Consider the following 24,319-nt stretch of genomic DNA (forward strand, 5'->3'; position numbering starts at 1 on the left):
TCCAGGGCTGGCCTGACCACCGGGCCCCTGCCATCAGCCCCCTTCCGCTGCGCTGCCCAAGCCCTCTGCCCAGGCCTCCGCAGGCTGCTGGGTCAGCCCTGCCCCTGCAGGGGGAAGGGGAGGAGGAGGAGGCAGGAGGAGGGCGGTGCACTCCACCAGCCTGGAGCAGAAGCCAGCCATGTCCAGCCTGGGGCTCCTGCTCCTCCTCCTGCTGGCACCGCTGCCGCTGCAGCCCTCCTTGCTGCCACCGCCGGACACCCCAGAGGGCAAGGCCGCCATCGCAGGCCTCATCCTCTCTGCACTGGAGAGAGCCACGTCCTTCCTGAAGAAGAGGCTGCCTGAAGTCAACCTGGACGGCGTGGTGGGGTTCCGGGTGCTGGAAGGTGGGTGCGCCCTTGTCCCCCGGCCTGGCCACCTGGAAAACCGGTCCTCAGCCTGTCACCTGCCTGCTCTGCACCCCTGGGACCTGGCCACCTCCTGACCCCTGAACAGTCTGCTTTGACTGTAAGGAAAGAGGGGCGGCTTGCTCCTTTTGGGTGTCTGGGCCCCCACTGTTATCAATCTTTTTGGAAGCAGGAAGGCTTCAAAGGCCACATGAGAAAAGATTGGGAAATTATTATTTTCCCGGGAGGAAAGGATCCATTTGACAGTCCCTCCCTCCTGACATGCCACAAAACAAGGTGGGCAGAGGGAGTGTGCCCTTTGAAGGAGTATTTATGGGAGGGTGGCTATGGGCAAAACCGAGGACCCTCGAGATCGGGCTCCAGCCCTGGCTCCCCCCACTTGCAGCCAAAGCCGCCTGGAGGCTCAGAGAAAAGAGCCAAGTGTTTGTTCTGCTTTGAGGGATATAAGATCCCCTGGGGGGGGCGCTGGAGACAGGCCAAGGCAAACGGCACCGCCTCCACACACACACCAGAGTTGCTGTCAGCCCCTCCCCGCTGGCCACCCTGACCTACCTACTTGACAAAGCAGGCTTGGGGTCAGCCCGGGCTCTGGCTGGCCCCACTCCGCTCCTGCATCACCCGTCTGCATTGCCAGCGCAGCTTTCCGCCCACCAGGACGCCAGGTCCCGGCAGGAGTAGGGGCTCAGGGACAGGTCTGCTTCTGTCCCCGGCCTGCGTCTCGGCCTCCCTGCCTCGGGGCCTCCCGCTGTCCTCCCCACACCCTTGACCCCCCCCAGGACGAATCCTGGAGACCCTCAGGATCCGAGCCCCTCCCCTCCAGGCCAGGACCAGGGTGCGGCAAGACAGATGCCCTATCTCCTTCGTGAATCCCAGCCCCGCCTCCTGACTCCTCTAAAAACTAACAACAAAATCAACACGCAGGGCTGGCTTCCCCATCAGCACAGGATACCTCTAGGGGCCCGTGAAAATGTTTCCGTTTCTCTTAAAGTCAGAAAAAAAAATTAACTAAGTTAAAGAAAATGGTTTAATAGATGATATAAACATACCCATCTTCCTACCAACTCGGTCATAAGACACGATCTTTATTGTATTTTTTCTCAGTGGAGGACAGGACCCACGAAGACAAAAGTGTCTTGGGCCCAGGAACCGCGATGTGGCCCCGCAAAGGGGAGCTGGGTGCTGCCCAGGCACCTGCCGCGTGTCATCGCCAAACAGCCCAGAGAGGGAGGTGCCCTGTTCTGCTCCTTCTGCAGGTGGGGAAACTGAGGCACAGAGGGGTTCAGTAGCCTCCTGACGCCTCACAGCTGATAGGCGGTGGGTCTAGGATCCAAACTCACCTGCTATGACACCCCTTGGGAGCAGGTGGGCGCCGGGCACGGCGCTGGGCGAGGAGCGGTGGTTGCACAAACCTTCCTGGGACGAGGGAGGCAGCAGGCTCAGCAGCAGCCCCATGGGTCTGTCTTCCTCACGGAGAGAGAAGGGGAGCAGGTGGCTCCCTGGGCCGCGTGCTGTCGGGGGTGCATGCAATAGTAAAGGCGAGGTTCGTAAGTACCCACTGAGTGCTGGCACCCCAGGGCGCACGCCTCGGGGATCGCGCTGGCTTCTCCCCACAACCCTTGAGGTAAGTCCATTGTTGTTACCCCTTGTTACCAGTGAGAGGATGGGCTTTAGAGCCTGTCCCAGGTCACACAGCGGGTAAGTGAACCCTGCTCTGTCTGACTGTCATTACAGCGTGGGGCTGCCTGGGAAGGAGGGAAGCGGCAGCACACACCGGCCTCAGACCGGGGCCACCCCCTCCTGGGCCAGCTTCTCCTACTGTCTGTCCTACTGTCTGCCTCCTCTCCTCTCCAGGGCCGGCCCCCTCCCCTTGCAATAATCTATGGCTGAAGAGCAAATTATGCAGGAACCTAGCTCCTTCAAACAGCAGCTGTTGTCTCACTGTTTCTAGGCATCAGGGATCTGGGAGCGGCGTAGCTGGGTGGTTCTGGCTCAGGGTCTCCCAGGAGGTTGAGTGGAGATGTCAGCCAGGGCTGTGGTCATTCGAAGGCCTGATGGGGGTGGGAGGAGCTCGCTCACTCACAGGCCTAGCAAGTTGGTGCTGGCTGTCAGCAGGAGCCCTCGGTTCCTCCCGCGTGGACCCCTCCCTGGGGCTGCCTGAGTGTCCGCACAACACGGCAGCCACCTCCCCCAGAGCCGGTGGCCCAGGAGAGAGCCAAGTGGAAGCCTCCAGGTCCTTTACGACCGAGCCTTGGAAGCCACACAACATCATTTCCCCAATTTCTTCTTGGTCTCAATGGTCAGCCCCATTCAGTGTGGGAGGGGGCTGAAAGGATGTGATCACCAGTTGACCATCACGGTCCTCCTATGAGGGTCCTACCTTCATGCTCAGCCTTCTCGGGAGAGAGAGAAAAGGGGGTCACATTCTGGGGGTCCAGTAGCAACAGCATATCCATGGATCTGCTGGGTCCTCTCTGCTTGGGCTACACAGGTGGACATGGACCCTAAGAGGTCAAAGCATCCCTCCAGAGCCTCCACCAGCCATGCGGGGGGTCCAGAATGTGGCAGCAGCTGCCACACGTGCAGGGAGATGTAGGAACAAGGCTGAGGACCCAGGATCACCATGAGGCCAGGTCGGGTCCACCTGGTCTCAGCGATGATGGGGGCAGCCCCTCTGGGTGACACCAAAGTACCCTGCGTCTGCTGCTAGAACCAAGCGGTCTAGAACAAGGACTAGACTCCTGGGCTCAAGCCCAGGGAGGGAGCCACGTCAGGGGAGCGGTGTCACAGAGCCCATCACCCCACAGACCTGCTCAGCACCCTCTTTACACGGCATCGGCCCTCCCGCACACAGTTCTCTGCCTCGTCTCTCACCTGCTGTCCTGCCTTGCCTCTCCCCCCTCAGCCCCGTGCTGATGCTCTCCCTCCGTCTCCTCTCTGGCCACCTCTTGACCTCCTCTCCCCGCCACCACCATCCTCTCCCACTCCAGCAGGGCCACTGCTAGTCCACAGGGTACCTTTGTGAGGATTAGAAAAAGGCATCCCTTCCTCAAATCGCTTCACTGCCATCTGCTGGAAAAGTATCTTAATACATATACAAACCCATGATAGGAATGTATGGTCCCCTTGTGCAGTGTGCAACCTGCTCAACTGTACACAGTGGCTCTCCACCCTGCAATCTGAATCCCTCCCTCATTTTTTCCTTCTCTACAGCAAACGTTGTCTCCCTAATTAATACTAATAGCCAAACTTTATTAAGTGTTTACTTTGCACTATGGACAATGCTGGGTCCTCTCTACGTGTTAGTTTATTTAATCCGCACAACTCCCCCCCTCCAAGAAGTGAGGACTATCATAGACTATTATAGACGAAGAAAGTGAAATGGAGAGAAATTAAAATGAAAATTAAATTTTCTCTGGTCACCCAACAAGAAAGTATGAGAGTCAGGATTTGAGCCCAGGCCCACCTCCAGAAATCAAGCTCTTAGCCACCACCTTCTGTCCCTCTGGCCCTCCCTCACCACCCAGCTGAGGCCTAACTCCCAGTAAGCTCAGCAAGTCCTTTCCCCTGGAGCCGGAGGAGGCGGAGGGGCTCAGCCGGCATAGTAACTTAGGGTGTCTTTCCTGTCCACGTGGTTGGTCAAATGGTGGAATGAATGCACTCTGCCCCTTCCCAGTGCAGCTAAAAGGCGTGCAGGAGGAGTGGGCCTGGGACCCCCCGCTGCAGCCGCTGACCCTGCGTGTGGGGAAGCTGGTGGACGAGCTGGCACCTCTCCTGCACAGATCCATTTTCTACCTCAAGCTGAGCGACCCCAAGTACCTAAGAGGTAAGAGCACGGGGTGGGCCTCACTTCTTCAGGAACACAGCATCTGCGGACATTTACTGAAATCACCTGTGCGGGCCCCTTCGGGTGCAGGGAGGGTCCAGGATGATCTGTAACCAACTGCGTCCTGCCGGCTGAGCACACCACAGGCTGACCCTGGGGGATTTTCAGTCATCCTTCATCCAGGATGAGCTGACCTCTCCCACCCACACAGAGGGGGTGGGAAGGAGGGAACGTGTCTCCCTTCACTTGTCCAGTTCACGCCCAGGCTTGGGGCCTCCATCCTAGACCAGCGGGAAGGGGAGTGTCCGCCCCAGAGGGTGGGATATCTAAAAGGTAATTTGGCCTTTTGCACGGCAAATATTAGTGTCTTGCTGGTATCTCTCTTATGCCTTGTAATGATAAGAGTCTCTGTCTTCTTGTCAGGCTTGGGTTAACCCTACCAAGAGCCCCCCCATAAGCCTGGCCTGAGTTGCTCCCAGGTTGAAGGTGGCAGGGAGATGATTGGCCAGACAACAGCCCCGCTGCCTGTGATGACACCCCAGCCCTTCCGAGCTCTGGCCTGCCTCTCTGCAGTCAGGTCCCCCGCCCTCCCCAGGCCTGGTCCCTAAGACCATCCCAGCCGGTGTCATCCTGAAGAAGCCCCTTGGCTGGGCATCTGTTTGGTGAGAGGTCCACTTTCTAACCCAACCAGAGGAGGCTACTGGCCCTTTTTATATGTTTCAAGCTTCCATAGAATACAGTGGATTAGTCAAAGCCTGTCCCAGCTCTGTTCCTATTGATTTCTTTTTAGTGTTTTATTTAGAGAAATCTTCCTGTGTTTCAAATGCAATGCCCCACCAGCAGGCGAGGCTTAGAGCTCTGAGCAGGCACCCGTGTGTGGTCAGGGCTGCACAGGGAGGGACATCCAGTTCCTTGGCTCGGAGCCACAGGAGCCTGGGGGGCGGTTAAGCCTGGCTGGTCCACTGCCACTGGGTCTCCCCCCACCCCGTCCTCTCTGCCAGAGTTCCAGCCAACCATCCAGCCTGGGTTTTGGAAGCTCCCGCAGGCCTGGACCCGCACCAACGCCTCCATGGTCTACCCCACAGTCGAGCCCCAGGACTCTTTCTCTGAGGAACACAGTGACTCGTGCCTGGTGCAGCTGCTGGGAACCAGGTGGGCCCCCTGGACTTGCCCTGATTTCCGAAGTCCCAAAGCGCTCGCTCTCAGCCTGTCCTCCTGTCCCACCCCATCTGCAGTTCCCCGCTTCCACCCCCACTTCTGCAAAACCAGGCACAGCCCCCCCAGAGCCGCCCTGACCCTGCCCTCTCCCACCCCATCACACGTGGCTTCCAGCCTCGTCCAGCCCCCACCCCCCTTGCACTCCCACCCCCATCTCCTGACAGGCCTCCCCACACCAGAGCGATCGTCTCAAAACCTCATCTGAACACCCACCCCCAGCGTGAAGCCCCTGTTGTTCTCAGAAGGAAGCCCCAGCTCCTGCTGCCCTTTCATGCCTAGGCCCTCTGGTCCAGCCCCTGGGGCCACTTTTCAGACCCTCAAAGGCACTGGCTCCCTCCCTCTTCTGAGCCTTTCCCTTGGCCCAGTCGCCTCTGTGGGGCCTCCTCCCACCCCGCCCCAACCCAACCCCTGTGCCTAAGTAGCTCTGCTCCCACTTCAGGGCCAGCTCTAGCCTCCTACCTCCAGAACCTTCCCTGACCCCACTGCACAGGCTGACCTTGACCTCCCGTGGTGGGCTGGCTGTCCTGGCACCACTCCCCACCACAGAGGCAATGTACATTTTCTGTAGGGTTCTGTCTCCCCCATGGGCCTGTAGGTCTCAGTCTAACTCACCATTTTATCCTGCTGTGCAGTGGGCGTGGAGCAGACCCCCCGGGGCAGCCCGAGGTACCGGGACCCACCCTGGGGCAGAAGGGGCAGCAGGTGCCTGGGCCCCCGTCCTCTCAGCATCCTTCAGAGCAGTGTTTGGGCCAGGACACAGCTGGGCCCGCAGAGGGGCTGCGCTCCAGTGAGGGACCTGCCCTGTGTCGCTCTGTCCCTGTTGTGGGGCAGGCCTGACACAGAGGGAAGGGGCATGCTGGGTCCAGACCCCAAGCGGGCTGGGTTCAGGGATCTGCTGCTTAGGGCAGTGCTTGGGGGTCCCAAGCAATAGGAAGTCGCAGCCCCATGTGGCTCCCCCAACCAAGGATAGACCCAGTGTCACCTCCCTGGTGCTGAGGGTACTGGCTTTAGCCTGTATTTTATCTGGCTGCCCCTGGAGCCCAGCTGGGTGCCCGGGACCTACAGGGGATCCTAATAACCAGTGGAGGGATTGGGTCTGGGAAGGCTCCATGCCCTTGGGCTTCCTTTAGGACACTCTTAACAGCCTGGAACCACCTCTCCCCCAGGGGGGACGGCAGCCAGCCCTGCAGACTCTCAGACTTCTGCAGGACGCTCATGAGCAAGCCCGGCTGCTCAGGCTACTGCCTGTCCCACCAGCTGCTCTTCTTCCTCTCGGCCAGAATGGTGAGTGCCCGGCCACGCCCCGGAGGACAAGCAACCGTAAAAGGGGCTGGTGGCCGCGTGGTTTTATACGCTACACACCAAGAAAACAAGTGGGTTTTTGGATTTGTGCTTCAGACATCAGGAAGAGAGTAGCCTGCCATCCGTTGGCTATAAAATTGAACCAAACTATGGGGAGGGATGATTTGGGATTCTATTGGACAGACAGCTTTGCATGCTGAACTGGATCACAGGGCATCAGAAAAACAAAAAGAGAGAAACAGAGTCAAAGAGAAGCAGTAGAAATAACTCAGCAAGCAACAACAAATGGAAAAGGACTTAGAACATAGTCGGTGGATAGCAGCTTCCAGAAAACCAAACCAGCCCCACTCCCACCTCTCCAGCGCCCAAAAGCTCAAACTTTGCTGAATAATAATCATTTTTAAACATATGTTTCTTTGTAGAGAAAAGTAGGGCTTGTTATCTCTATCCAAAAATGTTATCTGATGTCCAGAAATTCTTAGCCAAGAAGAGACTTGCTGTTTTTGACAGGTTTTTTAAATTATTATTTATTTGCTAGTTGTCACAGACCAGTATTTTTCTTCTTCTTTTTTTTTTTTGTGAGGAAGATCAGCCCTGAGCTAACATCCATGCCACTCCTCTTTTGCTGAGGAAGGCTGGCCCTGGGCTAATATCGTCCGCATCTTCCTCCACTTGATATGGGACGCCACCACAGCATGGCGTGACAAGCAGTGCATCGGTGCGCGCCCGGGATCCGAACCTGGGCAGCCAGCAGCGGAGCACGCGCACTTAACCGCTACGCCATGGGGCCGGCCCCAGTATTTTTCTAAATAGGGCAATAAAAACCAAATAATGGGGGCCGGCCCCGTGGTGTAGCAGTTAAGTGCACGCACTCTGCTGTGGTGGCCCGGGGTTTGCAGGTTCGGATCCCAGGCGCACACCGACACACTGCTTGTCGAGCCATGCTGTGGCGGCGTCCCATATAAAGTGGGGAAAGATGGGCACGGATGTTAGCCCAGGGCCAGTCTTCCTCAGCAAAAGGAGGAGGATTGGCATGGATGTTAGCTCAGGGCTGATCTTCCTCACCAAAAAAAAAAAAAAAAAAAAAAACCGCTAAATAAGGAGGAAAAATATTTTGAATATTGGGTTCGTCACGTAGAAAGTCATTCTGACACATTGCTGCAGAAGTTTCTAAAGCCTGTTCTCATCTCCTGTCCTTCTCTCCTGGCAGCCGGTCCGCGGCCCACACTTTGAGTAGGCTGTCTGTCTGGAATCACTGCATGACGGCAGCTGAAGGCTCTAGAGCGCCCCCTAGTGTCGGGCGTTGTGTGGGGCACTTCCTAGTCAGGGTCTCGCCCACCCACGCGAGTGCCCCGCCAGTGCAGCTCCCTGCTGCATTGCCCTTTCTCACCCTTGAGGCTCAGAAAGGTTAACACAGCTGGCCAAGGTCACACAGCTCCTGAGTGGCAGAGCCGGGACTGGAAGCCAGCTCTCTCTGACGCCAGTGACTGAGCCCCCGGCAGGGAGTGTGGGTGGGGAAGAAATTCTGGGAAAAGGGAAAAGATCTGCCCCAAACACAGCCACTTGCAAGATCATCTCAGAACTGCAAGTCTCTTCCCGTAACAGACTAACAGAGCGCGGTCTGTCATCCAGACCACCAACCTCCCTGTCTCCGGTGTTTGTTCCCCCAGAAGGGCTGCACGGAGGGGCTGTTCCACCAGACCCAGCACTACATGCACCTCTTCTGCGCCAACATGATGGACCTGAACCGGAGAGCTGAGGCCATCGGATACGCCTACCCGACGCGGGACCTCTTCATGGAAAACAGTGGGCCCCAGCACTCCACCCTAGGGACAGAGCAGCAGGGTGTCCCAAATTAGGGGCACACACGTGTGCGCGCACATACACACACACAGATAGCAGGGCTGCCAGGTTCAGCAAATAAAAATACACGGTGCCCAGGTAAATCTGAGCTTCAGACAAATGATGAATACATTTTTAGTATAAATATATCCCAAACACTGCATGGGCTATACTTATGCTTTAAAATTTTTATTCATTGTGTATCCAAAACTCAAGTTTAACTGAGCATCCTGTATTTTCTCTGCCACTGTGTGCTTCCTGCCCCTGAAGGCTGACCCAATGATGGAGCTCTGGACAGACTGACCAGCTGACTGGCAAACAGACCCTCAGAGCCTTAGACATGAGGCAGAAAGGGGGTCCCTGGGTGGCCGCTCCCCGGCTGGGGTGTCCAGATCCCTCTACTGAGCCTGACTCTTGAGCGGCCCCGACTGAGGCCCTGGGAGGGAGGCAGGACCCAGGCCCGGGCGCCCCTGCTGGCTAAGGCAGAGCCTCCGCGGCCTCCCTGCAGCCCCTACACTGAGACCCACCTCCTGGAGATGCCCTGCCCTGGCAGGAAGACGCAGGTGGCACCGAGGGGGCCTTGGGGAGTGGGAGGAGGTGGGCCTGGGGGGCAGGCCTGCAGAAGGTCCCCATCTGTGCTTCTAGTCATGTTCTGTGGAATCAGCGGCTTCTCCGACTTCTACAAGCTCCGGTGGCTGGAGGCCATTCTCAGCTGGCAGAAGCCGCAGGAAGGATGCTTCGGGAGGCCTGGTGAGCTGCGCTTCCGCCCTGGCGGGGCGCGAGAGGGTGCTGGAGGGCTGGGTTTCTTGGCCAGGAGAGGAAAGGATGCAGTGGTGTTAGGGGTGGGAATAGAGCTTTGCAACACCCATGTGCATGCACACACACACTTGGAAATGGGCTCAAAGCCCGAACTTTGCAGGATGGGAGGCAGTCTTGTTGGAAGATGTTGGCCCCCGACACCTGCATTAACAAATTCACTTCTTATTGAGTATTCCCTAAGCCCCTACCGTGTCCCAGACACTGTTCTACACTCTGGGGAAACTAGGGCTCTGAGGAAGAGAGGCAGAGACCACCCACACAAACCGAAAAGAGAAATAATGGTGAGTTCTGATAAGAGCTGTGAAGAAGACAACAGGCTGAGAAAGAAAAGAACATGGGGGAAGCCTCTTTAGGTAGTTTGGTTGGGGGAGATGTCTGGGGGAGGCAGAGCATGCAGCCCCGTTGTGGCCACGTGACACTGGACAGCTGGGCCTCCTTGGAGTAAGTCACTTCACCTCTCTGAGCCTCAATTTCCCTGTCTGTAACTAGTGAGCATAATAATGTGCACCTCCCTGAGCTGTGAGGAGTAGACATAATACATGTGAGACCCCCCCAGCCTGTGCTGGGTACAGAGGAGGCTCCCAATAAACGTTGGTGCCCTAAATGAGAAGCTTGGGATGCTCAAAGAGGCAAAGATTTTGAAATAAGATACACAGTCGTGTGTCACTTAATGACGGGGATACGTTCCGAGAAATGCGTTTGGGCAATTTCATCCTTGTCAAACATCATAGAGTATACTCTCACACACCTAGATGGTACAGCCCACCACACACCTAGGCTCCATGATACAGACCTTATGGGACCACCGTTTCCGTCATTGACTGACACGTCGTTATGCAGTGCATGACTGTAGTCTGTTTTTAAAACAGGAGTTTATAAAAGGAAGATTCTCAGGCCCCCAGACCCACCGACTCAGCAGGTGGAGGATGGGGCTGTGGAGCCTGCATTTTTAAGGAGCTCCTCTGGCCATTCTGATATGGGTGGTTGGGGGACCACAATTTGAGAAACATCAGTAGATGACAAATTTAAGCCATGTGGAAGGATCTGCAGACAGGTGCTCGAGGAAACTTCCGGAAGAGCCTCCAGATTCAAGAGAAGACCTGAGGGGGAGGAGGTTTAGTGAGTAATGTTCAAAAATCCATCCTGAGAAGTTTGCCTTTCTCTCTTCTCCCAGCTGCTGAAGATGAAGAATTATCGAAAGCCGTTCAACACCAACAGCATTTTTTGAGAAGAGTGAAGAGACGAGAAAAACAATTTACAGGTAATGAAAATACCCAAGGGACCTTCTTGGCATGAAGCCGAGACACCCTGGAAAGGCTGTACACAGGTCACCCTCAATGGAAAACAAGCCCCCAGCATCACTGAAGGGAGGGCCTTCCTGTTTGGGAGGCGGAGGAAAGAGTAGGGGTCTCTGATGCCCTCCTCTCAGAAGGTGGGGAGTCCAGAGATATTGACTCCAGTGAAGGGAGTATAAAAGAGAAATTTCAGTGTATTACTGAAAATCATGGAGATAACTCCTCTCTGTCAAAGTCTAGTCAGGCAAACAGAACCCGCATTGGGAACTTCAGCAGGAGTTGAATATAGGGAAATTGTCTCAGGTGTTACAAGAGCTGAAAACAGAAAAGGTGAGAAAAATCAGAGGTTAGCCACTGCCCTCCCCAGAGGCAGAGCTGGAGGGACTGTGGGGGGAGGTGGTGTCAGCAGAGGCTGCAGGGACTGGACGTGGAGGAGACAGAAAGAGGGGAGAAATACCCCGGCTTCTCCCCTCGCTCCGCCTGTGCCTGCTGTTGGTCAAACCCAAGCAGGAGCTGGTGGGCAAGGCATCCTGGGAAATGTAGAGGGATCAATGCACCAGGGTTTGGAGCAAAGAAGGGCAGGGAGGGGATCTTCAAGCCACTGGGCAAGTGACCAGCACAATCCCAGTGGTCCCATGTCCTGGTGTCCTCAGCTTATGCCTGTTGTCCTGGAGCCATTATGAATAGTGCCCCCTTTCCTCCCAAAAGTGTCCTGGCCGAGATGATAAATGCTGCAGTCGGTCCACCAATGTAGAGAAACTGAGACTAGGCTATAACTATGCTGGGAAGGGAAGAGAGGCCAGACACAACATGGAAGGAAGGGAGGGAGGGAGGAAGAAGGAAGAGAAGCCCTGATTTCAATTTTTTATTAATAAAAAATAAATAACTGCAAGGCAAAAGCAGGAAGGGAGGTGGGATCGCCAGCTCAGAGTAGGGGTCCAGCATCCGCTTGTGAGTGATTCCAGGAACTAAATGTCTTGCCGTCAACCCCTCATCATCCACCTGCAGGCAGACAAGACGAGGAAGTGCAAATCCGACGGGCCCGTTTTGTCGCTGCCGCCAAAGGCTGGGCAGGGGAAGGGAGAGCAGTTCTCGAGAGACCCCTGGGGGCCCATGTCCTGACTAGGCCGGCCCAACGCAGGGGGCTGGGGCTGCCTATGGCCGGGTGGTAGGGGGCCTGCTGTGCACGCCCTGGAGAGCTGGACACCAGGACTGTCCTGAGGGCTGGAGGGGGAGCAGCAGAAATCCCGAAGCCCGAGGTCCTTCCTGGGGCCCCTGCAGGTTGACCAGCAGCCTGGAAAACTGCCCAGGAGGGAGCGGTGTGCCCATTCCATCACTAGATGCACCCGCCGGGCAGGGGCAGCCGGCGTGGAGCTCAGCGCACAGGATTTGAAGTCAGGCTGTCTGGACTCAAATCTGCTTCTGCCCGTTACTCACTGTGGGAGTTACTCAACCTCTCTGAGCCTCAGTTTCCTCATCTGTAAAATGGGACCAAACAGTGCCTCCTTCATAGGGCTGTTGGGGGTCAACATCAGGTCGCTGTGCAAAGAGTTCCCATGCATTTGGTGTAAGGTTGGCCACCGAGAAGCATGGATGGCCAGGGTTAGAGATTAGTCTCCGTGAAATCTGCATTCTCCCTCCCTCCAACAGGCCTGGCTGGGGTCCTTCTCTTCTCCAAGTCTGAGAGGAGAGAGGACAGTCTTGGCGCCCCACCACCTGCCCAGAGACTAAAGGTGGGCAGCCCAGTTTGTGTTCAGAGAACTAAATAACATCTAAGGGGGTCCTGTCTCACGCGGGTGCTCAGGGTCACAAGGGACCGGGCAGGCCTGAGGCGGCAATGAGGGAGGCCATCGGGGTCAAGAAATAAGCTGTGGACTCACCAGGGCCGGGCGCTCAGCTCTGCCGCCTGAGCCTCAGTTTCCCCATCTGTAAAACAGGAGCAATCAGACACTGTCCTAGGTCTGGAGAGGGTCTGAGGGCAGGGGAAGGCGGGAAGGAGCTGGACAAGGGTGTGGGCTCAGGGCAGGTCCTGCAGAGGGGACTCTGGAGCGAGAATCGGACCACAGAGACAGCCCCCGAGACAGGGGCCCGGCTCTTTGGTTGCTGTATCAGTAAGTCGCTGGGAAGAGGCGTAACTTCCTGGGTGAAGAGGCTCCAACACACTGAAGACATTTCTCTGGAGAAGCGAGCCGCTAGCAGCCAACACTTGCGGGGGTGGCAGACGGTGCCCAGCCCAGCAAAGGGGGTCTGCGGGCACCAGGCTGGCTGGGGGAGTATCTGAAAAAGTCACGATGGGACTGTGGCTGCCACCTGGCCCTCACGGGGGACTCTCTCCCCAGATGGCTGCTCCTCCCACAACACCGCCATGGCCGTGGCGGCCCTGGGCGGCTTCCTCTACGCCCTGGCAGAATACCCCCCAGCAAACGGAGAGCGGGGGCCGTACACACTGGCACCACCCAACGGCCACTGACATGATGGTGCCAGGCCTGCCACCCGCCAGGAAGACGAAACATACACCTTCCGTTCCTCCTTCCTTCAGGACCACACCCTGAGGAGGAGGCAGACAGCAGAGCAACCAGCTTCATCCCCTCAGGAGCAGGGCCAGGGGAGGTGGGGCTGGGATGGATCCACTGTGGGAGCAGATGAATAAATCTAAGTGTCGTTGAGTCTGGTTTCTCTGGACAACTTCTGGGGCTCTGTTCTGAGTCTTCAACCCTACTCCACACAAATTCTAAAGAGACCCATCATCTTGAGTCTTTTTTGTGTGTGTGTGTGAGGAAGACTAGCCCTAGGCTACCATCTGTGCCGATCTTCCTCTATTTTGTATATGGGACAGCGCCATAGCATGGCTGGATGAGCAGCGTGTCGGTCCGTGCCCAGGATCCGAACCTGCGAACCCGGGGCCACTGAAGCAGAGCGCGAGAACTTAACCACTACGCCACCGGGCCGACCCCTCACTGGAGTCTTAAAGGCAGCGTGTTCAGACATCAACCATTGCATCATTCCCAGTGGGAGAACCAAGGGTCTCTGAAAATAACAGTTCAAGTCGTGACCTAGAACTCGAGATATGACCACAAAAGGCAGCACAAAATATCTTTACATCATGTGCAGGGAACTCTACAGTCTCATTATGTCACCTCGTGTCACAGCCATGTCACTTTACGTGGGCAGTGCAGCATAATGGTTACAGTGTGGTTCTGGGCCCTGGCTGCCTGAGTTCAATCCCGGCAGTCCCCCTAACGAGCTCAGTGTCCTTGAGCAAAGTTACTTAGCGTCTCTGTGACTCGGTTTCCTCATCAGCATGATTGGGATGATTACAGCACCGCCCTCAGTATTGCCTCCACCGCTGTGAGAATTATGTTTGTAGAGTACTGAGAATGGTACCTGTAACGTAGTAAGTGCCAGGTAAGTGTTACCTGCTACCACAACGGTGGTGATGTCACCTCACGTGGGGGCTTGTCCCGAAGCAGCAGCGGAGGGGGCAGCTCGTGGCTCTTCCTCCTGCTCTGCCTCATTGTGAGTGTATCTGAACGTGTCAGCTGGGGCTTGGACATAATCTAGTGTTTGAGAAAAGACCTTCTGAAGCCTTATTATGGGTTCAGGTGCTGTCTGTGGTGCTGATTTCAGGCTACGTGCAGACAGGCGGCAAAATTAGACTCCAGGATAGAAATGTTTAAAGCAGATGTACAATGCCTGCTCAACAGGCCACGTCAGGCCTTTTGGAAAAACAAGGTCGGGCCGAATTAGTTTTACACCAAATGGCTACCTCATATGCTCCAATGTATCCTATAACTTTTTATTTATTTATCAAAGTGTTTAATAAATGTTTGTGGAGTTAAATAGGGGAAAAAAGAAAGAAAAGAAAAACCAGGCTCTTTGGGATGTTGTGTCCAAGTCTTAGCTGGTGGAAGAGACCTTGGGCTGTGAGCACTGTTGAGTCTGGTCTGGCCAGCCGGCAGCCCCCCGAGTCCATGCAGGATGAGGGGGGCCCCTAACGTCACCCCTCCGACATGGAGTGTACAACAGAATCTCCTGCCCCTAAAAACCTCAAAGCCAGGTTCTAGGATATTGTAAACCCCTTCTAAGCACTTTATATAATAGCTACAGAACACAACGCAGACAGAAGAAAATAATCTTGGTTTATAATTCCTAGAAAGGTTTTATAAAAAGCAACTTTGGTTTTCCAGACTCCAAAACAAACACTCGTCCCCACTTGAGAAAGAAGTTGCTTCTGGGCAGGAGAGCACAGGGGCTCAGAGCTCTGCATCAGAAGCAGAAGCCTCCTCTGCTTACAGCCGCGTGACTGTGAGACCGAGCAATGGGCTCACTCTGCTCGCAGCAGCCTGAGCCAATTAATCACAACGAGTTAACAATCAAGAAACGAAGTTTAATTAGATTAGCCGGCAAATCGGAAGACAGGTGACTAATGTCTCAAAGACCCCTCTTCCAAGATTACAGAATCTTGAAGCAGTTATATAGGGAAAATGGGCAGTAAGGAGGGGGTCCAGGGATGTTGGTCTCCAGGCATGACGGGCTTCAGGCATCACATCGTTCCATTCTTCTGTCAGCTGTAATGGATACCTTGTAGGCGTCTTTCCCGCTTGTGGTCAGCCTGTTCCTGGAGAGAAACTCATAGAACAAAGTTTTTAATTTATCAAGTTATTGGGGAGTACATACATAAGCAGAGGCCATAAATCAGGAGGGCATGTGAATTTTTTAAAGTATGTGCAGAGAAGCAAGTAGTCACACAGAGGAGGGGCTGGGGCTATTTAGTGCAATAAGATGGCCTCCCTTACGCTCACTTACAACTGTGGGCTGGTAGCTTGCCCTCTCCCTGCCTCCATTTCCTCTTCTGTATCCTGGATGACATAATAACACCCACCTTCTAGGATTCATGAGGAGATGCAACAAAATGGTGCAGGTTAAGCCGCTCGCACACTGCCTGAGGCTTAGATGAGCACAGTGGCTGTTAGCCGTGAATTTCTAGAAAACCCAGCAACCACACCACTTCTGGGTTTGATCAGTCACGTATTATCTACTAGCCAACGATGTCATCCCCAGGGAAATACCCCATCTATTCATTCAATAGATGTTGATTGACAGCCTGCTGTGCGCCGAGCTTTGCTCTGGGCTAGGGAGATGCAGCTGAGAACACAAACAAGGACCCTGACCCCACCCACTTATTCAAGAGACATGGGTGAAGCACCCACTATGTGCCAGGCACTGTGCAGAGTGCTGGGGAAGAGCAGTGAGAAGCAGAGGTGACCTCTGCCCTCATAGAGATGACGGTAAGGCGGGGAGACAGACATCAGGAAACAATAATAATCAAGCAGATCGAGCTGATGGTTGGAAAGACGGGGTGCACTCCTTAAGCCTTGTATTCTTTCCCTCGATTGATAAATGTATACTGATGTACACCGACGCATTAACTTTGTTCACGCTCCAGGTTAGTGGAGGAAACACAGATATCTGCTCTATTCCATCCTTGTCGGTGCTCAGAGCTCTCAGTCAGAGGGCCTGCTAAATGCATGGAAAAGCTCAACAGCAGTGGAGGAGGCGACGCCAGGAAACGCCCGCCCCGCAGCTGAAGAGGCTGTACAAACTCTCAGAGAGGCCAGGCAGGAGATCGCCAACCCCACCCCCAACCTGTCAGGCTGAAGCTCTCCCTGCTGTTTGCAACCACTCCCTGCTCCACCCCCGGCCCTGGCCACCACTGACCTCCCGGCTCTCCAGTTTTGCCTTTCCGGATATTTAATACAAACGGAATCACGTGATAGACCTTTTGGGGGGTGATGAGAATGTCCTAAAAATGGATTAAGGTGATGCTGAGATATCTCTGTACAATTACTAAAAATCATTGAAGGGTACACTTAAAACAGGTCAATTTTATGGTATGTAAATTATACATCAATAAAACTGTTCTAAAAAAAAGCCTTCCGGTGGCTTCCTGTTTCACTCGGGCTAACGTCCAAACTTGATACTGAATCTCCTAATCTCAAGTTCGTGCCTGAATCTCAAGTTGGCAGCAAGCCAAACACTGAGACACGGGTGCTTGGAGATGGAGAAAGATCTATTCAAATTGGGCAAAACGAGTAGGTGGGAGGCTGGGTTTGCTCAAATCCACGTCCCCAAGAACGGAAGGCAGGGGAGCTTTGTAGAGCTAAGGGGCTTGGCAGGAGGGGCTTCAGAGAAGCAAAGGAGTCCCGCCCGCTAAGCCCCTGGGCAACCTGACTTCCGGGCTTCAAAGGCTGCCCAGCGGCGGCCATCCAGTGACCACAACCTCCCCAAAGGCATTCTCTTTCCTCTGCAAAACAAGCTCACAACTCTTCAAGACCCCTAAGTCACCCTTCAAGTTAAACAGGAAAAACAGCAAATTGGTTTAATATCTACAGCACCCCTCAGGTACCTGGCTTCAAACTCATTTCCTGGAGCCCTGCAGGACCCGGCGTTGGCCTGGCCCTCCCACCTCCACCCTCCCCACACTCTGCCCTCCTCGCTGGCTAATCCTCCTCCTCCCACCAAGCTCTGTCCCACCTCCTGGCTCTGCAGCACCCTCTGCTGCAAGGCTCTGGCCCCCATCTCCCCACAGCTGTCCCCTTCTCTCCCATCCTTTATGTCTGGGCTGACAGAGCCTTCTCTGCCACCCCTGTGACATCATTCTTTCTCCGTCCTGCTTCTTCCAGGCTCTCACCACGCTTGCACCGTTTACAGCCTGTCTCCCCATTAAAATCTCAGCTCCGCCAGCGTAAGGCCACTCTGTCTGTTTCATCAGCATCTCACACATGGGAGGTGCTCAATCTATTGATAAATAAATGGCAAGCAATAGGATATACTGGAACATATAAGGAAGCCATTTGGGGTAAAACTAATTCAGCCTGAGTTTGTTTTTCCAAAAGGGCCTGTCACCTGCATTGTGTATCTGCTTTGCCATGTCCCAAAGAGAAGAGTAAATGCCCTTAAGATAAAGATGCAACTTCCCCCACATTGGCATTTCCTTAAGGATAAGCATTTCTCCCCAGGCTAGGATTTGACTGCTGCACTCATCCTGTGACCACCCAGCTGGAAACCACAGACCTGTCACCAGCCACGCCCATTGAGACAGCAGACCTGCTCCCCACTGTGTCCATCAATAGCTGTTCTGGCAGGGCAATCTGGCAGGGCGATCTTGTGGCTATTGTAAAAGGGACATTGCAATCATACGTGATACATGCTCTTTGACGGTATATAACCGCTCTGTACACCCCACTTCTTTGGTGCCCTTCCTTCCTTAGGGAGGGAAGGCCCTGGGCCATGGTCCTCAAAAGTTGGCTCATAATAAACTCACCCCAATTTTGATTTATAGATTGATTATAGATTTACGTCAACACTATGGTATCCACAAATGATTATAGAATCCGGATGAGGTTGCTCAGAGGGGACCAAGGTATTCTAGAATGAAGAGTAGGTGTGAGCAAAGGAGAAAGCTGAGTTAGCTGGTTTGCCTAGTTCACTGTTTGTGACTGGTTGTCCTTAGCATTTTGACTTCATGACCCTGAGGCATTTGTAGGCGGTTTGGTTTGCTTATGTAGGCCACCGTGGCATTAGAGCCACGCCAGCCTAATGGCCTCCTGGTTTAACATAACAGGTTGCTCAGTTCACATGGAGAATTTCCGTGGCACTTCTGTGCTTAGAACAACTTGGGAAAGGAGTGACAAACATCAGAGGAGGTAGGAGACTGGCCAGGTCAGAACTCGCCAGACACTGCCTGCACCCGCAATTCTTAGTTGATTTGGAGAAAAGAGGACTTCCGGGGCAGGGAAGTTGGTGCAGGCCTCGACTCATTTGCTGATGATTTTCAGCAGCCTGGATGTACAGATCAAGAAGACATAGTCCCTCCACATCAGTATATTTGTGTCAGGCCAAGTCATTTAAGCCCCGAGAGGATCAGTCATTTTGAATGTGGTTAACTGAAGGGAACTAACTATGGGTGCCCCACAGGCCTCAGAGCCACTCTTGGGGGCCCATTTGGGGTTCCTGACTCTATTAGTTCTGCCAAGTTAAGGTGTCAGCCAGGCTCTCTCTCTCCGAAGGCTCCAGGGAAGAACCTGTTCCAGCCTCTCTCCTGGCTTCTGGTGGTTAGCGGCAATCTTTGGCCCTTTCTTGGCCTGTAGCTGCATCTCTCCAGTCTCTGCCTCTGTCCTCGCATGGCCTTCCTCCTTCTGTGTGTGTCTCCCTGTGTGTCTCTTCTCTTCTTATAATGACAGCAGTCAAACTAGACTTAGGGCCCACCCCACTCCAATATGACCTCGTCTCAACTAATCACATCTGCAAACATCCTACTTCCAAAGAAGGTCACATTCCGAGGTTCTAGGAAGGACATGAATTTGGGGAGACATTATCCAACCCAGTACACTGACCCTGACTGGCTCTAAGGGGCAGTGGCTCAAAGAGGGGCCTGAGTTCAAGCACTAATGGTGCCGACCATGGAGAGAAAGGGGCTGGCCTGGTCCCAAGTACCCGTGGCACCGAAAGCCAGCTAGACTTGTGCTGGCTCCTGGGTGGCCCATTCATTGCACTGGCACCAAAAGGCTGGATAACCCTGGACACTGCCCTGGACCAGAGGCCTGAAGAGAAGTATCCTCTCAAAGCAAGCCTGAAGCACACGCTGAAAAATAACCGGCCAGCTTCATGGCTTCCGACCTGTGCAGGTGCACGGGGCCCGCCCATGAAGGGTCCCACGCTTGCTGTCACGCTCTGCTCTCGCCATCTGGAAATTCTTGACTTTTATACAAAAATCCCGTGCAAGACGACAGGAGTGGAACCATAGTAAAATAGAGGCGGAGCAGCCATTTCAGAGGAATTGCCTTTGTGGGAGATCAAGATTTGGCCACCCTGAAATCTATCTCTTTACCTTGGTTGTTTTTTCTGAGGACATTTGACCTCCCCCACTAACTGCCCAAAGAATTTGACATGGTGGCTCCTTCCTGGAACAGATCTATCATGATGGCTGTAAAGATAACGTAGGGTAAATGTTACAATAGGAAAGGCACCAACAAGCCCCTCTTATCAGAAGTTCTGTCTCTCTGGCCACATTCTCTGGATGACCCTGTGAAGAGTTGCCAGACAATCATTTACATTTATAAGGGAAATCTCCATGTGTAAAGGTATCTCCCTCTCTGTTTGGAGAAGAGAGGGGGATGAGCTCATCTCTAGTGACTTGTCAATGTGGAAGGTGAGGCCTTGAGCTACATAATAAACCTTACTCTTGTTTACTGTGCTTTAGTGGTAATCTCCTGTAACTGACTCCCCCCACCCCCAAAATCCTCCTTTGTCATTGGCTGAAAATGATATTTAAGACGAGAATTTCTGCTATTGTGTTGAGAAACGCAGTGTCCCTGCTTTTTCCCATGTATACATGTTATTAAACTTGGTATTATTTTCTCCTGCTAACCTGTCTTGTTAATTATTTGGCCAGCCAGAAGAACCTTAAGGGAAAGGGCAGAGGGAGATTTTCCCTCTCCCCCGACAGTTTTGGTGAGCCAGCCAGGAGCCACACTGGCTGGCAAGTTGCCTTCTCTGGCTGGAAGACCTGCCTTCTCCCTGGACTACTGCAGATGATGAGATACGGGAACGCCTGACAAAAGCCGGCAAAAAGGTAAGACTTCTTACCATGTCAGCCTCCCGGAATCTCTATCTGCGGAGTCCAGCGGAAGGAAATGGTGAGAATTTTTTCTCTTTCTAAATTTAGATTGGCAGGAGAAAATATTTGGGAAACTAGTTTCTTGGGCTTTTAGTGACTCTTGGTTTAAATTTGGTAGAGTACTCTTGGTTTTGATCTTGATCCCTTTTCCTCCCACAGTAGTCTCTGTCTTGTTCTGTGTCCTGAGAACTTGGCTTTGTGACCAGTGAGAATCTTCTCCTTGGTCTCCACCATACGGAAGGTGCATTTACCGGGGTGCACCTTGGTGGCCAGTCGAGTAGACTGGGGTTCCGAACTGTCTCTTTGTCCGGCTGTGCCAAGTTCTCAGGGGAGTTTGTCATAAAAGGCCCAGTCCATAAGGGCTTTTGTCGTCTTTACCTTCGTTGCTTGTTAGTGCTGGAAAAATCCCATTCCAGTATCGCCTGCCCGGTGTCACAGATTAGCGGGTCTGTGACTGGAGGCGTCCCACACTATTGTGGGAGACCGGAGACACCGTTTTCACTACACCATCCTTACCGCCTGTGCAACGAAGGTCTTTACTTTCTCTGAATATCTTTGGGAGTGAATTCTGTGGATCACGGGGGCCACATCATCTGTGCCCTCACCAGGGACGCCTCTTTGCGTCCATGGTAAATTTCTTCTAAGCGTGGAAAGTTACCTCCGGGTCTTTCCTTAAAAAGGCTTATTGGTTCGAGTCACTATTGGAATAAATATACAAATGAAGATCCTACTTGTCAATGGCCAGACGACGGATCCTTTGAATTGGGAAAACTTCTAAATTGGGGGGAAAAAAGATGTTTTGAGAGCTCTCACATCATTATTTATTTGGTACCTAAGAAAAGGCCAAAAAAAAAAAAGAAGGAAAAAAATTTGACTAGCCTTAAGACCTTGACTCAGGTTACAATTGAATTGAAAACATGTAAAAGTGTAAGTGTTGATAAGATTATAAAGGTTGGAATGTTTGAGCTAGTTTTATATAAAGAGGTTACATCAACCTTGCCTGAGTATGTTTTAAAATGTCTGACTGGGAATGCTCCCCTGGTCCAAAATTATAAGACCAAGACCTATTGATAAAAATCTTAATGATAACTATGTTTAAAGGTATAAGAAGTGATGAAAATTGCATGAAATTTTGTAGGAAAAAACTGATGTTATTTCTATTACAGAACTGGTTAACAAAAATAGTAATTTAAATGATGGCTAATTTTATCTGAAGTCTTATGAAGTCTTATACGCAATCTAAATAATTATTGGGAACAAGTAAATAGTTGTGAAAAAGATAAATGTTGGATAAACTTTAAACAATAATTATGTGTTATGGTAGTTACTGCTTCCAAACTCTTTTTGGTGACTTAAAGCTTTAGAGTTTTGCTAAATTTTATAAAAAAAAAATTCTCTGAGTATATCATTTCCAAATAAGATAAGATATTAGACATTGATTGCTAAATGTACATTTGTCTACTTTTGGCTTTTCATTACAGGAAAACTAAAAGGTGTTTTGGGTCTACTGGTAAACAGGTGTTTTATTAAAAGATTATACTATAAAGTAACATGTTTCTAGAAGTTATGAAGTGTTCATAAATTTTCCAAGCCATAAGATACTAATGTAAAAGAAAGTTTATAATGGTTTACTTAGTTTTTACTCACAAATTAAGGTTTCTAAAGGTTAAAATTTCTAATTAGTATATGTGATTAAAAATTAAGAAAAATATGTCTGTGTACAAGGAAAGTAAGATGTATAAAGGTACAAAGAATGGAAATATTTTGTTTGGTTAAGAAAGATAAATTTGTCCTCAAGTACTAGGAGGGAAAAAAAAAGACATGGGACAAATTCTGAATGTAAAAAAAAAAGTTATAGAAGGTTTGTGGAAGAGAAATTCTGGAAAAAGAGTTTTTGTATGGTCAAGTTGGCTAAGATTGAAATGAATTTAATTAAGTAAATGAGTTTTAATAGCAGAAGTAAGCTGGTGCAAAATTGAAATTTCTCGTAAAAGGATAATTTGCTTAAACTTGATAAAGATGTTATAAAAGATTTTTCTTTACCTTTAAGAAAGTCTACCAAAAAAAAAAAAAAAACCTGTTAAAATAATTTCCTGTGTTCAAAAGACTGAGGTCTCTCTATTAAGGCTTTTTGGACTGTTAATGCTATGTTTGCTTTGACTTTTTATATTTTTGACAAGTTCCCCAAAATTCATATCTTAAATAAAGTGTTTTTTTTACTTTTTTTTCTTTGAGAATTTTCAAAGGGCCCTGGAACTTCTCAAAGAAATTTGCTCTCTTCCTATAAGGAAGAAGATACTAAACTTATTAGGCTGATTCAGTATGTTAAATTACATGGAAAGCATTGTCAGACAAGTGATGATAAGCCTGCTTAGGTGGTATTTTGTGGGTTAATGTTATTGATATAGGCGTTTTAAAATTGTATAACATTACTGAAATTCTGATCTGTCCTGATTATCAGTCATAATTCTGGTTATTATTTTAAAATGTTGTACGTCACAAAATTAACCAAATTTCTCTGTCAGTTGCCATTTTGAGGTCTTGTTGTTTACAGACTTATTTCTTTGCACTAATGCTTTTGCAAAATATGTTTCATCTTCAGAGAAGTTCATGGAAAGGACTTTAACACTTACTCTAGAATACAAGTTTCTGACAAACTTTCTGATCATAAAACTGAACTTGGTAAGAAATTACAGAAATCTGATGGAGAAACTGACTTCATGAAGCTGCTAACAAAAAGATTGGGATCAAGAATGGATTACACAGGACTGAATGAACTGATAAGGATGATTATAATTTTTATGATTTTTCATTTGAAGTATTGCTGAATTTTTAATGTTTTGTTTTTTCAGACTCAAGGAAAACTTTTTCTCTTTTCTCCTGAGCTAGCTATGACTTATAGCAATTTGGTAAATGATACTTTTGTAAGTAAAATTGAAATATTTATCTTTTTCTCTCTACCTGATCCCTCGAATTTAAAAACTCTTAGTAAGTGAGTATTGTTGTTTTCATGGCAATATAGTTATTTGCATAAGTTCAATAAAAATCTGTTCTCCTTATAACAGGACACAATTGGAAACACTGAGTCTATTACCAAGGTTGTGACTGGAACATCATATTTGCAATATAACCATACAGCTTTTAAAAAATGAAGATTGGACTTTATGGAATAAAATATTTCCACGTGGAAATATTGGCCTGGTACCTTATGTTCCAAGCAGCACTTACCAGGATAAGTAAAGAATGTCACTTATCTGGCAGGTACAAGGAACCTCGAAATATTTGGGGGGAACCTCGGAAGAGAGGAATTCACCCAAATCTGTAGGTATTGCAGGCAAAGTCTGATGACAAAATCCTTGGCTTGGCTTTCCTAGCCTCCAGAGGCCTTTGAAGTTCAATCTGAGATTCCTTATAAAAAGTTTCAGCAAAGCAGATTTAAAAGAGCTTATATGATTAATTGCTATTCTTGCTGTACTTATGTAAATAATTGGGCCAACTCTATTGGAACTAGACTTATTTTGCAAACTAGTTAGTTTTAATTTGGCTATCTTAATAAAAATGAGGGTGATTTTAGAGAGAAAAATTATATTTCAGTAAAAACTATAGTATACATTTGTGGATATTAGATCCTAGTTTTGTTGTCTTTTGAGGTTTTTTGTTTTATATCTGTTGACTAGACTGGATCCTGATTTCTTCTAGTCTCCTGAAATATCTGGCTACAGATGTCCAAACTAACGTTTTTGATTTTTCCCATCATTTTCATTTGAAATCACTGAGAACTGAACCTGCCCTTTTCCTGAAGCCTTACAAACTGAAGCTGATGGACTTGATATAAACTTGAGATGACCTGACAACACCATCTGAGACATTTTAAGCTGCAAAAGATGCTTTGACGCTGACATCTAAAATTCTCCTTCACTGGCTGTCCTCTGAACTC

General features: G+C 50.9%; 1 protein-coding gene across 1 annotated transcript; it reads left to right on the forward strand.

Annotated features, from left to right (window-relative positions):
• The first annotated feature begins 178 nt into the window (after positions 1–178).
• On the forward strand, positions 179–13,411 carry C26H16orf89 (chromosome 26 C16orf89 homolog). Its single transcript, XM_058570111.1, has 8 exons — positions 179–383; positions 4,078–4,227; positions 5,229–5,379; positions 6,612–6,729; positions 8,418–8,553; positions 9,235–9,339; positions 10,583–10,669; positions 13,043–13,411. The coding sequence occupies exons 1-8, from the start codon at positions 179–181 to the stop codon at positions 13,171–13,173; spliced, it is 1,083 nt and encodes a 360-aa protein (XP_058426094.1). The 3' UTR covers positions 13,174–13,411.
• Positions 13,412–24,319: the final 10,908 nt, after the last annotated feature.

The sequence above is a fragment of the Diceros bicornis genome, chromosome 26 (assembly GCF_020826845.1).
Source record: "Diceros bicornis minor isolate mBicDic1 chromosome 26, mDicBic1.mat.cur, whole genome shotgun sequence".
NCBI classification, from domain to species: domain Eukaryota; kingdom Metazoa; phylum Chordata; class Mammalia; order Perissodactyla; family Rhinocerotidae; genus Diceros; species Diceros bicornis.

Coding starts and splice junctions, on each gene's coding strand:
- C26H16orf89 (XM_058570111.1), top strand. CDS start 179: ATGTCCAGCCTGGGGCTCCTGCTCCTCCTCCTGCTGGCACCGCTGCCG. Junction 6,730..8,417: donor TCTTCCTCTCGGCCAGAATG/GTGAGTGCCCGG, acceptor TTGTTCCCCCAG/AAGGGCTGCACGGAGGGGCT. Junction 10,670..13,042: donor ACGAGAAAAACAATTTACAG/GTAATGAAAATA, acceptor CTCTCTCCCCAG/ATGGCTGCTCCTCCCACAAC.